Source organism: Psammomys obesus, unplaced genomic scaffold (assembly GCF_907164565.1).
Source record: "Psammomys obesus unplaced genomic scaffold, mPsaObe1.curated_primary_1811, whole genome shotgun sequence".
NCBI lineage: Eukaryota > Metazoa > Chordata > Mammalia > Rodentia > Muridae > Psammomys > Psammomys obesus.
This window is the reverse complement of record NW_026590623.1, coordinates 295800-310158: the sequence shown is the minus strand read 5'-3', so window position 1 is coordinate 310158 and position 14359 is coordinate 295800. Positions and strand designations below refer to the sequence as shown.

General features: G+C 44.7%; 1 protein-coding gene across 1 annotated transcript in view; it reads left to right on the top strand.

The window, feature by feature from the left end:
- The first annotated feature begins 2367 nt into the window (after nucleotides 1–2367).
- The window catches only part of Nhsl2 (NHS like 2), a 253156-nt gene continuing 241164 nt past the window's right edge, over nucleotides 2368–14359 (top strand). The window contains exon 1 of the mRNA XM_055608022.1: nucleotides 2368–2647. Within this exon, the coding sequence (XP_055463997.1) occupies nucleotides 2368–2647 (280 nt within the window). The remainder of the gene's footprint in view (nucleotides 2648–14359) is intronic.

The following is a 14359-nucleotide window of genomic DNA, read 5'->3' as shown; positions in this document are numbered from 1 at the left end:
GGCAAAGAGGATGGACATTGGAGGAGGGAGAAAACAGGGAACAGGACAGGAGCCTACCACAGAGGGCCTCTGAAAGACTTTACCCTGCAGGGTATCGAGGCAGATGTTGAGACTCATAGCCAAAATTTGGGCAGAGTACAGGGAATCTTATGAAAGAAGTGGGGGATAGTAAGACCTGGAGAGAACAGGAGCTCCACAAGGACAGCAACAGAACCAAAAAATCTGGGCACAGGGGTCTTTTCTGAAACTGATACTCCAGCCAAGGACCACTCATAGAGATGGCCTGGAACCCCTGCACAGAGGTAGCCTATGGCAGTTCAGTATCCAAGTGGCCTCCATAGTAATGGGGACAGGGACTGTCTCTGACATGAACTGATTGGCCTGCTCTTTGATCACCTCCCCCTGAGCGGAGAGCAGCTTTACCAGGCCACAGAAGAAGACAATGCAGTCACTCCTGATGAGACCTGATAGACTAGGGTCAGAGGGAAGGGGAGGAGGACCTCCCTTTTCAGTGGACTGGGAGAGGGACACAGGTAGGGAAGAGGGAGGGTGAAATTGGAAGGGGAGGAGGGAGGGAGGTACAGGTGGGATACAAAGTGAATAAACTGTAATTAATAAAAATAAAAATAATTAATAAAAAAAGAAAGAAAAATGTTTTTAATATACTATTTATAGAGATTTCTTTTAAAATTTATTTTATTGTTCTATGTGTATAAGTGTTTGCTCGCATGTGTGTCTGTGCACCACGTGTGTGCCTGGTGCCTGCAGAGGTGAGAAGAGAGCATCAGATCCCCTGGAACTGGAATTACAGACAGATGTAAGCAGCCATGTGGGTGCTGGGAATTGAATTTGGGTCCTCTGGAAGAGCAGCTGTGCTGTTACTAATGACTGCGCCATCTCTCCAGCTCATGGAGAACTTTCTTGAACTGTTTAAAGAACAATTAATTTTCTGAAACAAAAAAAAAAAAAAAAATAGAAACAGTTCACACAATGTTTGTGCAGACACAAGTATTTTGTCCAAAATATTTTGCTAATAGATTCTGTGGGCTTACACTTAACAGAGCATATGTAGGATGACAAGTGAGAGAATTAAAAAAGAAAGCACACCTGAAATCACAGTAGATGAGTGGAGAATCACATACAAGTTCAGTATGAGAAGCTCTGAGTGGAACAGTCCCTCGTGCATGCAGACATAAAATACACTAAAAGGCACCTAGTTTTTTGAGCACATTTTACCTTCTACAGTTGAGAGAAATCAGGGTTGTCTGCACTGAAAGAACATCTCAGCTCTTGAAACCCCTCTTCTGGGATACTGCAGGAGCTCATGGTGGCCACCCCACTTCACCCTTACTCACTTACAGAGGAAATAGCTCTGGGCTTACTTTGAAAATGCAAGTTGTGTCTCTCAATCCCAGTGGAATCCATTATTCCACAAAATGGGTTTGTATTTATTCACTCATTGCCTTTGCAAGCTGGCAGAGACAGTGCTATTCCACAGGGTCACTTCCCTCCTGAGCAGTCTTATAAGGTACTCAGTTCTTTAGACTATATTCCCAAATTTCTGGCTAGCTACTGCACTCATAGCCTGCTGTGGGGTGATGCGTGGCACAGATTAGACATTAGAAGAAAAGCTAGATGCATAAAGTCAGACCATTCTGCACGTCTCTGCTGCGACTCGCTGGTATAGACATTGGTGCGTTTACTTTTTTTATTTTTTATTTATTTTTATTTTTATTTTTTTGGTATTTACAAAGAAGAAAGTTCAAGTTAAAAAAAAAAAAAAAAAGCAGAAAACAACCTTAACCGTCATTACAGGGTCTGAAGCTCCTCGGAAGGACAAGGGTACTCTCTCCGTGCACCCAACCTCACACCCTCCTCAACACACATTCATGCAGACTTTCCTGTTAACTCTCAGCTCTTTCTTTGTACTCCTTTTTTGCTTTTCTCTGGGATCAAGCGTTAGTCTGCGAATTTCTGACCGCAAAAGAAAAAAAAAGTGTGTGTGTGTGTGTGTGTGTGTGTGTGTGTGTGTGTGTGTGTGTGTGGAGTCGGGCGGCAGGGGGGGGGGGGGCGGGGGGGGGGGGGGGAGGTGAATCCCGAAGTAGCAGAGCAAGGGAGGAGGAGGAGGAGAAAAACAGGGAGGAGGAGCCCAGTGGAACAGAGTCAGAGGGACTGGTTGCTCCTGCTAGTGTGCAGCCCGCGGGGAGCCGGCGCTGCAGGCTGTGAAGCAGCCTGCCTGCCCAGCCTCCCGCGCCTCTCTCCTGCCCGCGTCCAGGGCCCTGCTCCACCCGGACTGCTGCTGCCTTTCAGGGACCCGGAGTGCCACAAGGCTAGGAGACCGTGCTGGTCCCCGCGCCCGTGCCCGGGATGCCGTTCTACCGGCGCACGGTGGTGCCCCAGCGTCTGTGCCCGCGCAAGCTGCCTCAGCCACTGGCTGAGCTCCGCGACGTGAACCACCTGGCCGCTCTCAGCCTGCTCCGCCAGCTCGCAGACCTCTGCATCCACTCGCTGGCTTTGCTGGAGGACCTCGAAGGGCACCTGCTGGCAATGGGGCGCCGCACCGACAGCCTGTACTGGCGCACCGTGCGTCTCCACCGCCGCATTCCCTGTCGCCTGCTCGGCCCTGAGGACGACGAAGAATTGCTAGGTAAAAGGCAAAAGGCACCCGCAACCCGCGACCCTCTCCCACCCGCCTCTGGGGATGCCCCGCTGTGTCTGCCTGTGGCCGCCCCTCCCAAAATCGAGGGACACGGCCTCCAGGACGCCCTCATGCTGTCTGAACCTCCTGCGATCCTCTCGCACTGTCCCAAGTGGCCTTCTGCCCTCAGGGTTCCGGCCTGGGGGCTGCTGCCGCCGCTGGAGTGCTTGGAGAGGGAGGGGATCGGCGGGGTCCCGGGCAGTGCAGACCAAAAGCGTCCCAGTGGTGTCGGGAACCGAGTATTTGGCCACTTTGGAAAGCGCGCCCAAGCTGCCCGCCTGCCTCCCGGGCGGCTGGGGCCCCTGCAGCCAGACCTGTACGACTTCGCGCTGGAGTATGAAGGGGCTTACCGCGCCCAGCAGCTTCTGAGCTCCCTACCCGCCTGCTTCTCCCCGCACTTTCTTCCTTGCCTCGCCGGGAGTGGCCGGCAGGGGGAGGGGAGACTGTCCTGGGCTTTGCCGTTTCCCTCCCACCCCTCCTCCCCAGCCGCTAAGGTTCAGCTGCCCAGATTTGCTCGAGAGAGAACCATTTAAAGAAACTGTCATCGGTTTTCTTAAAAGTGTGTTCGCTTTAAGAACCAGCCATGCCTGAGAAACGCCTGGTCCACGAGTTTGCTCACTGAACGCTAGCAACCTGTGAGATTGTAGGTGGGCGGGAACTCTGGCTCTTTACTACTTTGGATCTCAACACTTTGAATAGGGAGGATCTCCTCTGTGAAAAAAGGCAGGCTTCTCTCAGAATGCGGGACTTCTCTCAAAAGGGGTGGAGGCTAAGTATGTTTAAAATGCTGATAATAGCAGAGACATGCCAGGTCATAGGGCCAACTGGCACCTAGGAAAGGTTAGGAAGGGGTGGCGGGCGGGGTGGGGGATCAGCGTGGTCAGAAAGTTTCAGATGGAGGCAGAAGATGGCTACGTGCTGACTTTTGAGTGAGGGCCTTAGGAGAGAATTGTCTGGGTCAGCCTTTCTTCGTTGCAGACTCCACCCCTTACAAAATGACAGGAGTCAGAGGCTCTGGCATCCCTCTTGCTTCACGAAAGTCTCTGACCTTTGAGGTAGATGGCAGAGGTCACTGCTAAAGAAAAATAAACTGAATCATGTGGGCAAAGGAAGGTGGAAGACACAGATGACTGCCAGATGGAATGTGGACATGGAACCAGAAGCCTCTGGGAGGCAGGGGACCAAGAAAGTCAAAGCCCTGGGTCTGGCTCCTTCTCAGTTAACAAAGAGGGTAAGAAGGTCATTGTTTTTCTTTCCCTGGGGTCCCACTGATTACCAGGATTAGTCTAGGAGAAATTGGATAAGACAGCTTGGAGAATACATTTCCAAATCCCTGCACAGCCTGAAGTGTACAGCCTACAGAGAGCCACCCTCTGAGTTCAGCAGGGTAAGTTGAGGACCTTGAGGAAGCTCTGCTTTTCCAATTTTTAACTTTCTGTTTGCCGAGTGAGCCAACACCTCCCATGGGCTAGAGTGTTGGGATGGTTTCACCAAGTCACCTGTGCCTTTCCAGCGATCTATAGGGTTAGAAAGACACAGTTTTATGCTGTGGGTATATTGTTAAAGGAGGGGAATGATTCTTAAGATAAAGTGCCATTGATTTATCCTCTTGGAAGTTTGCAAGAGCTGGGAGTGTCTGTCTCTTATCTTTAGTGTGGTCACTTGCCTTTGTTGCTTGGACCTGAGGTACTCCAAGGACTATTGCGCACACCAAACAAGGCTGCCTTCTGTGGGTCTCCAAAAAGATCTGCTTTTTTGTTTTCCTGCCCTGGACTCTTGAGATTCCCAGGGTACACTTTTCAGTAGCCATAGGCCCTTTCAGGGATGAGCTGAGGGTAAGTGCCAAATGCAAGGAGAGGTGGGGGAGCATAATCAGAGTACCATCTGGCACCCCCTTGTTGCTGAGGCATAAGCTTCAACAAGGTGTCCAGCAGGCTGGCTATTAGATTGTGATTATAAACAAACAAGCAGACACTGTCAGGTCCAGTCCTTTTGGTTTGTTCTTTCTAGTGCCCTTTCCCCTAGCATTCCCACACCTTTACTCACCATCTTGCTGCGGGTCAGCACTTCCAGTTAAACCTTTTATCCTGCAATACTACCTATGTGGCTGGACTTGCCCTCACATTTTTCCTGTGGCTATTTCTTCCAACCATAGTAGGAAGGAAATCTAGGAAGGAAGGTGTGGAAACATGGCCAGAGTGAATGACAGCTGACAGGCCAGCAGCTTGTAGCCCCCCTACTGGGACAACTTGGCTGTCACTAAAGGGCTGAATAGTGGCATGTCACACTGGCCCACAGCATGCAGGCTGGGCTGGGGCTCTGGGAAGCAGCAGAGGGAGGACAGGACAGAACGGAAGATAGAAGAGGAGAAACTGAATCCTTACACTGTCTCGGGTCAAGCTCCTACCATCTTCAAGGTTATAAGGGAGAGACTGGGCTGGTTTGGTTGCCTGGCAACACTCCCCCCAAAGGCTGTTCTTCTGTAACTTGAGCCCCTTTGAGACTGCCCTAGAAACTCTTGTAACTAGCATGGGGTGGGGGATGAGGGTGGTAGGGAAGAAGGCCCACTCAGATCTGAATCAGGTACCTCTGTTTGTGTCTCTATGGCAGTTGCCATACCTCAGGAGTGGCCTGCTTCTAAATTGAGGTCCCACACACACACATAGGGATTTAGATGTGACCTGTTTTGTTGCATCCTGTGGCCTTTACTCTGTGTTCTTCTCAAAGGTGTTATGGTCAAAGCCAGTGGGAAATAGCTCCATGCCGGCTGCCATATGCTGAGTCAATCCAAGCTTTCCTACTCCTCCCTCAGAGATCCATTTAATGTTTATAAGTGCTTAGGTGACAATTACAAAAGCAATCAGGACATCAGCGTAGGGGTATAATATCTCCTTTGAGATCTAGGAAGTTAGTAAAACACTATATAGCTCAAGGTATATTATGGAGGTGAGAGACAACTTGTGGTAGTTGGTTCTTTCTTGCCACCATGCAAGTCCTAGTGATTCAACTCAGGCTATTAAGCTCAGTATCAAGTGCCTTTCCTGCTGAACCATCTCATCGGCCCTTCTATTTATGTTCCATACCAGTGGTGAGCTCTTGTTTCACACTAGCCCATGGACTTTCTGTGAGAAACATGCTCTGTTGCGTCTTTTCAGTTATCTTGGCTTGACTGCAATCAGTGAGATCCACAGCAGCAACCCTCATCTCCATTATTGTGTCAACCCTGGCTGCAAACGGTAAACGGTAAACTGGTGTATTTCGCTTGAATTATAGTCCTAGCATGTTATAGCTTGGCATGGGACGAAAAATCAGAAAACTACAATACTTGACCACAGCCAGTTAGCCATGAGACATTACACCCCTAGTTATATTGTTCTTGCTTAGAATGATGGGGCACGACCTCTGGAATATAATGGAGCTTAGGGGATCTTGGGACACACTTTGAGACACAGTTTGCCAGGAATTATTTTGTCTCTGTCCTGCCTGTCATCTTCAGAGGCTCTTGGGACAGCGGGTTGACAGAAGGGGGTTGGGAGTGAAAAACAAACCCACTTTCTTTCATTTTTTTTCTTCCCTTCCCATTTTCTCTTCAAATACCATGAAATTCTTGGTCTGCTTCATGCTATTTCCATGTTTTGAAAACATCTTCTCTGGAAATTTGAACACCAAAATGTTCACTAGAATTTCCTCTCCTTTAGAAACAAGAAATTTAATCTTTGGACATATGAACAAAAAGTGGCAAAAGTGCCAGGATGTCCAACTAGTAGAGGAATAGAAGATTTAAGTTATGCTTCTGGGCTTGCCTTTGATCAAGATAAAAGTGATCAGGTTTCGGGAAAAGAGTGGTACCTTGGTATCATTTGTCCCTGTCTGTACCTTTCTGGCTTGGGTAGAGTCTTTTGACAGTATATGAACCCAAAATTCAGTCATTAAACCATTGTGAGCAACATAGCACTTGACAGCCGAGGCCCAGGAAAGGGAAAGGACTTGTCCAAACTCACCCAGACAAATCAAGACTTTTAGTGGAATGGGCTTCAACTTAGAGTAGTCATTGGTTGTCTACTCCCACAAGTTCTGTGCCACTGTTGCCCCAGCATGTCTTGCAGGCAGGAGAGAGTGTAGGTCAAAGGTTGAGTGCTGAGAAAATTTTGGCGCTTCCACATAATGCAGTTTTAAATGAAAATGGTAGACACCTTCAAAGAAAGCATTAGCCTTTGCAAATGACTCAACGATCACTTGCATGTTGAAATTAAAATAGCTTCTTACTAGACTCTTTCTCTTCGTCTCCTTTCTCTTTTGTATTCTTGTTGTCTGTTATCCACGAATGCATCCAGTCTGCCAATTTGGCAGTGTCTCACTGGCCAAGTCACAGAGAAAATCAGCGGCAGAAGTTTTTGATTCAGAAGGGGCTTCTGATGTTCTAAATGAGGGTTCTGTTCTCTGCCATGACACTGAGTTCCAAGTCAGTTCATTGAGAGGTCCTTGCTCTGGCATTTTCTTTAGCTGGATTGCTTGTCCTCAAGCGCCTAAGCAGCTTCACACCTGACTGGCTTTGTTGGTCTGTACTCTTTCAGAAGCCTCAACCCATCTTTTCTCCAGATTATTGCTTTCTAGCTCCGAAGAGCAGGCAGTACTTTGTTTCAGTTCTTACTGGTGTGCTGGATTCTAGGATGGGCAGGTGAGTAGCCTGGGTCTCTCCCTTCAGAGCACTCCTAGTCTGCAGGGCTGGGTGCCATCTCTGTTCCCACCACATCAGTACAGTACAGTGAGGGGAAGAAAGCTAAAAACCCAGTCTTCTGAAAGCTGAAGAGAGCTAACAAGTAAAATCAGGATCCTAGTTCACGTCCCACAGAGTTCTTCAGTTCGGTCTGGTTTCGGGCCTGAGAAAGGAATGAGGGCTTCCAGAATCCTTCATGGTAAAAATCAAACCCAAAGGACAATAGGAGGCTATCAACAATTTTCACATTAATTTGTACTTTTAGGCACGTGACATTTATGTCCAAATATATGAAGAAGAGTTGGCTATTTATCATATAGACAATGCTTAGTGGATCTGTAGTCGTCATGACCCTCTTGTGATATCTTAGCCTTCTAGAATCTTCTGCTTCTAGTTGAGAATGAAAACTTTTGTTCTTGGTTCAAACAACAAATAAGCTCTTTGCATAAGTTTATTCAGGCATACTTATTTTAAATATTATTTGTGTTTTTCTCTCTCTCTCTTTCTCTCTCTCTTTCTCTCTCTCTATGTAATAATGTATGTGCAAGCACACATGTGTATGGAGGCCTGAGGTCAGTCATGGGTGTTTCTCCTTTTATCCTCTCTCTTTCTTTTTGTTTAGCTTTAAAATAATTCATTTACTTTTTGAGATTATAATAGAATTGTATCATTTTTCCTTCCCTTTCTTCCTTCCAACCCCTCCAACATGCCCTTCCTTGCTCTCTTTCAAATTCATGGTCTCTTTTTTCATTATTTGTTGTTACATGCATATATGTGTATGCACAAACACATACACACACACACACATACACACACACACATTCCTAAATATAACTTGCTCAGTCTGTATAATGTTTCCTGTACATATGTTTTCAGAGCTGACCATTTGGTACTGGATAACTAGTTGTTATGCTCTTTCCTGGTTGGACACTATTTCTCTCACTTTCAGCATTTCTTAGTTTACTGAAGTTCTTTGTTTAGGGTTGGAGTCTCCTGAGCTTTCTGCATTGCATGTTGATTGGCCTCATCCTTGTTCAGCTTCATGCTTAGGCTTTGGTGTTTTGTTTTGTTTCTAAGACAGGATCTCTTACTGGCCTGGTGTTACCTACTGAACTATCATCCCCTCACCCCCAGCCTTAGTTTCAGTTAACCAATTAATGAATTTAGTAAAGTCGCTGATTAAACCCACAGCGTCATGAATGCTAGGCAAATGGTCTACCACTGAGATGTATCCCTGGCCCCTAATTTTTATTTTCCTTATCATTGTATAGGCGTGTATGGTGTTTATGTGGAATTCAGAGGGCACCTTTCGGGAGGCAGTACTCTCTCCTTCCTCCATGTGCATTCTGGAGCTTAAACTCAAATTATGATGCTTGTATGGCAAATGCTTTTGCCCATTGAGACATCTTGCTGGCCTCATTATTGTAATTATATAAAAATTATTAGATAGAGTGTGATAATTCAATACATGTGTGCAATGTGTAATGATAAAAATCAGGGTAGTTAACATTTCCATCTCTTTACCTATTTAAAATATTTATTAGCACATAGTAGTTGTATATATTTATGCAGTACAATGTGATAGTCTAATACATGTATATGGTATGTAATGATCAAACTAAGATTTTTGTTTCTTACTTTGGTTTCCTTATTTCGTGTTTGGAGGCTTCAAGAGCCTCTATTCTAGATTATATAAGAAATATGAAGGGTTCTTGTAGTTATCCCACTGTGCTAAAGAACATTAGAGCTTATTCCTTGTAGCTGAGGTTATTTTGGTGGATATTACCCAATTTCCCTGTAAAACCCTTTTGCCATCATTTCCAGTCTCTGGTAATCACTGCTCTACATTTAGCCCAACTCTTTTTTTTTTAAGCTTTTGCATATGAGTGAGAATATGCAGTATTTGTCTTTCTGTGCCTCACTTATTTCACTCAAGATAATGTCCTTTGGTTCCATGTATTTGCTGCAGATGATAGTGTACACAGAACGACACCATTCTAATGGATAATGCTACTTTGATAATGCCACAGTCAGGTTTGATGAGTAAGTATTCATATAAATAGCTTACAGCAAAGCTTGCATGTGATGGGCTGTGGGGCTGAACATGCAGGAGACAACTGGATACCAGCCCTTTAACTTGGAAAGTTTGCAGCACTCAAACAGCTCTCCATCCTTTCTTCCCACACTTCCAGCTGCTCCCCTCTCTGGAAACTATAAGTGCCTTAATGAAATGTAAGTTCTTTGAGGGTACAGGTATTTCTGCTTTCACTGCCATTTCTCCAGCTCCTAAGTCAGGATTTGGCACCTAGTGGGCATTTTACTAGTTACTGTCGCTACTGAGATGAGTTCCTTCCTTCTTTTCTAGCCTAGCTCTGTTCATCCGGTGATAGTTTCTTGGTGGGTGGAGATGCACAAGAATGCAGATCCCTAGCCCATCGGGTGGAATGGTGAATCCAGAGCAGATGAATAAGGGCTCCAGGAGAGGTGGAAGAGACAGACCAGACTGTAGAGATGCTCCAGGAGTATATGATGTCTGAATCTGAAGGACAGTGTGCATTGTTACTGTGTCTCGGGAAGAGGACAATGTGGATTTCTAGTTCAGAAAGTTGCCTATGTTAGTACCAGGATGTAAGAGGGAGCTGATGTCGGGGAGAATGAACTGGAAAGATTCAGGAGAGAGCACAAGGTTCCACAGCCCAGAAATGGCACCACAGCAGTAGAAGTTGGGGTGGGAAACACTTCGCATTCTGTTTGTTAGTCACTGAGATATAAAGTCTTGTGAGAGGAGGGAAAGTATGGCTGAATTGAAGCTGTTACCCTTGAGGAAGATGAGGCTCAGGTTGCCTGTCAGACCCAGATTGTTCCCCTACCCAGGTTCCCCTACCCAGGTTTATCCCTAGCACCAAAAGTTTCCAACATGAGGGAACCTAAGCTACAAGGAGAAAGAGAAAGAAAACAACAGTCTACCTGCTATGTGTCCCTGGCACTTGAGACTGAAATCTTTAATTCATTCCTGTTTTGCTGTAAGTGGGAATGTTTGAAGTTTGACTATATCTTTTATTACTTGTTTTGTTTTTCTAAATAACACAGATTCTTGAGAGTGAGCTACAAGTTCTCCAGGGGAAAACTAGAAAAAAAATATTTTTCTTTCTTTTTTACTTCGTGGTGCTGGGAATCGAACTTATTTAGGGTCTACCTCATGCTAGACAGGCACTCCACCACTAAACTAGACCTTTAGTCTAAATAAAAGCATTCATTCTCCCTTTGGAAAATGAATTCAAAGGAAGGATGATTTTTGTTTGTTTGTTTGTTTGTTTTTTAAGTTTTTAAGTTTCTTTTTAATTAATTTATTTACTATTTATTACATTTTATTCACTTTGTATTCCTGCTGTGGCCCCCTCCCTCATCTCTTTCCAGTCCCACCTTCCCTCCTTCTTCTCCTTCCTATACTCCTCCCCTAGTCCACTGATAGGGAAGGTCCTCCTTCCCTTCTATTTGACCCTAGCCTATCAGGTCTCATCAGGACTGATTTCATTGTCTTCCTCTGTGGCCTGGCAAGGCTGCAGCCTCCTCCCCCCCAGGGGGAGGTGATCAGAGAACCTGCTACTGAGTTCATGTCCGAGACAGTCCCTGCTTCCTTTACTAGGGAACATACTTGGAGACTGAGTCTATGGGCTACATATGAGCAGGGGTTTTAGGTCCTCTCCATGCATGGTCCTTGGTTTGGGTATCAGTCTCTGAAGGGCCCCCATGGCCCAGTTTTTTGTTTGTTTGTTTGTTTTGTTTTGTTTTGTTTGGCTCTGTTGGTCTCCTTTTGGAGCTCCCTCCAGGTCTTTTTTCTCCCTCTTATTTCATAAAATTTCATGCCCTCTACCTAAAGTGTGGCTATGAGTCTTAGCCTCTGCTTTGATACCTCAATCAGTAGAGTCTTTCAGAGGACTCTGTGATAGACTCTTGTTTTATTCCCATCTTCTCCTGCTTCCAATGTCTATCCCCTTTGTCCTTCTGAATGAGGATTGAGCATCTTCCCTAGGGTCCTCCTTGTTGTTTAGCTTCTTTAGGAGTATAGATATTAGTATGTTTAGAAAGAATGAGATTCTAAGATCCACTGCTTTTTTTTCTTCCTTCGAGCAGATTCCTTTGCTGCTGAGAGCAGTGTAATAATCCTCCTGACAATTTATAGTCTGATTTCTCAGTCTAAGCAAAGTACCAAACAAATTATTCTACCCAACTGGGAGGCAGTGAGATGACTGAGGCCTCCTAATATTAGCATACATAAGGGTATCCTTCCCTTGCAGAAGATAGCACCCCAGAGCTGTTAGCAAGACATCTTTTGTTATTTATGGCGTGTCTCTTTTGATCTGGCAATTCCACCTCAGGATCTTATGTTAAAGAAAAATCAGATATTGTACCAGGAGACTTACAATGTTACCTGAGACTCACATGTTAACCTGAGAACTGAAAGTAGCCAAACACTCACTAGCAGTGGAGGTGGTTATGTCAATTTTGCTAGGTCAGTGATAGAGGTACTAAAATAGTATACAGCTATGGAGAACCACACTGTGAACAAACACATGCCTTAGCTGACGGATATGCCTGAACCATAGTTCCTTACGTATAAAATGGGGTTCATACTACTTACTTCGGGAGGTTATTTTCCAGGTCCTAATAATGTGCATAAAATGTTTGGTGCATATACCACAATTATTCACACCATCTCCAGGTACAAATCCCTTGAAGTCTTTATTTGGTTTTGAAGTGGAAACTCACTATGCTGCTCAGGCCGGCATGAAACTTTCTGTCCTCCTGCCTCTGCCACGTGAGTACTGGAATTACATTCATTTGCCACCATGCCTGATTGCGATGAAGCCTTTTGAAAGCCTGAGATGGATATACCATCAAGTCCGATAAAATAAGGGTCTCCTAGATAGCTCTAAATTGTAGCCATTCTTCTCTCGAATGCTCATGTGTGCACAGAGGAGTGTGGCTAGCTTTTGAGGCTGTCAGATCCTCTCTCTTTGTCCCAGTTTGCTTTCCTTTGACTCCTTCCTTCATTCTCCCTCACTGACATTTGTTCACTAGTCACCTCACTGCCAACTAAAGGGTGGGGGATATCCTTTGCAATTGAGGTACATTCTACTGAGTGCTGGCAGCTTTGGGGTGTTGATTGTTACAGAACTGATGACCTCAGACCCTGCCAGGCTACAACATTAGAGGGGCAGTCACAAAGCAGCAGGGTGGATTCTGGCCCACCAGATTAGCAGCAGACTTTGCCTTCAGGCAGGGCTCTTTAGCAAGTGTCTTGCTATCTCTGTTCTAGTCTCCTAGTATGAGGAGGAGCATGGCTCCTAGCTTGGCTCATCATTTTTACAGAATCAACTTGCTAAGGGGTGAAGAAGTTTGTTTATTTTTCACAAAATGTACAGAGCAGTTTGCCTAAAGGTCCAACAGGTCTATCTTTCACCAGTGCTCATACAGAATAAGCCTTGATCTCACAGCCAAGGAACATCCAGGTCATGGGAACATCTTGGCATGTGTACAAGATGCCCAAGCCACTGGCATTTCAGTCATCTCCCTGGAGAGAATCCTTCACAATGCTTGCAATGGTCCTTTGACTTCATTTGAAAACTTTAAATGATAGCCATAGAATCTTGTATTGACCCTGAGTGTAAAACCAAATCATCTGAAAATATTTAAAAACTACAGATGGCATGCCCTGCTTATAAAATTCTGGGGGATGGTGGGCAAGAACCAGTATGCTTTAAAAGTTTCCAAGTGGTTGTACTGTGTAGCTGGGGTGAAGACTTGTGTTGTGGATGGTTATGGATGGATGTTACCAAGCCGGAGTTTCCCAAAAGATCCTCCTCCTCCTCTTCTTCCTCCTCCTTCTTTGCTGTGCTAGGGAATATTTTGCACATAGTTGATATTACCAGTGAGCTACATCTCCAGCACTTCATTATATAGTCTTTTATAGTGGGATTTGTGGATAATAATCATGAAGTATAATGTAAGCATAGGTTAAAAGAAGTGACAAAAAGGCTACATGTATGAATTAATCACAGTCATGCCTCCAAAGTTGAATAATATACTTTTTTTAATTTTATAAGTGAAGGAAGACAATTAGAAAAAAATACTACTTTATCAGTAAAAAGAGTATATGCTACAGCAAAGTAAAAGATCTTTCATCTTATGTTGCTTTGCTCATGTTACCAAATTTACTAACGTTTTAAATGAAGACAATTTCTTTCTTTATGTTATAGCTATGTAGGGCCACACATTAGGACACTGAACTGGGTCTCTACCTTCAATCAACTTTCCAGCAGAATAGAAAGATTTTGCCATGCACACATTTTTGGGAATCCAGGCAACAAGAAAGACATTTTTTTTTTCACTTTATGGTTTTGGGCTTCAAATTAGGCCAGGCCAGAAATTACAGATGGAAGTTAAATGGTTGCTTCTGAATTGATATGAAGGGTGGAGTACATGCTTTCTACATTTGGTAGTGATACCATGCACATAAGTTATTGCATTCATATAGCATGCTAGAACATCTGTATAAACATGTTCAGTGCTTTCAAAACCATATATACTTGAAGAGATACAATTCATCTTTGCCTTGTTTTTTTTTTGTTTTCTGTTTTTAGTTTTGTTTTTGTTTTTGTTTTTGTTTTTCTTTTTGACAGAGTCTCCTGTAGCCCAGGCTCATCTTGAACTTACTATATAGCTGAGGGTGACATTGAACTCTTGATCATTCTGCCTTCACCTGCTGGGATTACAGGCATGTATCACTAAACCCTGCTCAACAAATGCAGTTTAGAAGACAGAATAGCTGTCATGATACCAACAGAAATACTTTTAGAATGTGGATCCTGGCCAACAAACACCCAGAGAAAGGAAGAAGCCTCGTCCAATGGCATATTTGATGTTAGTAGCTGTATTTGGAC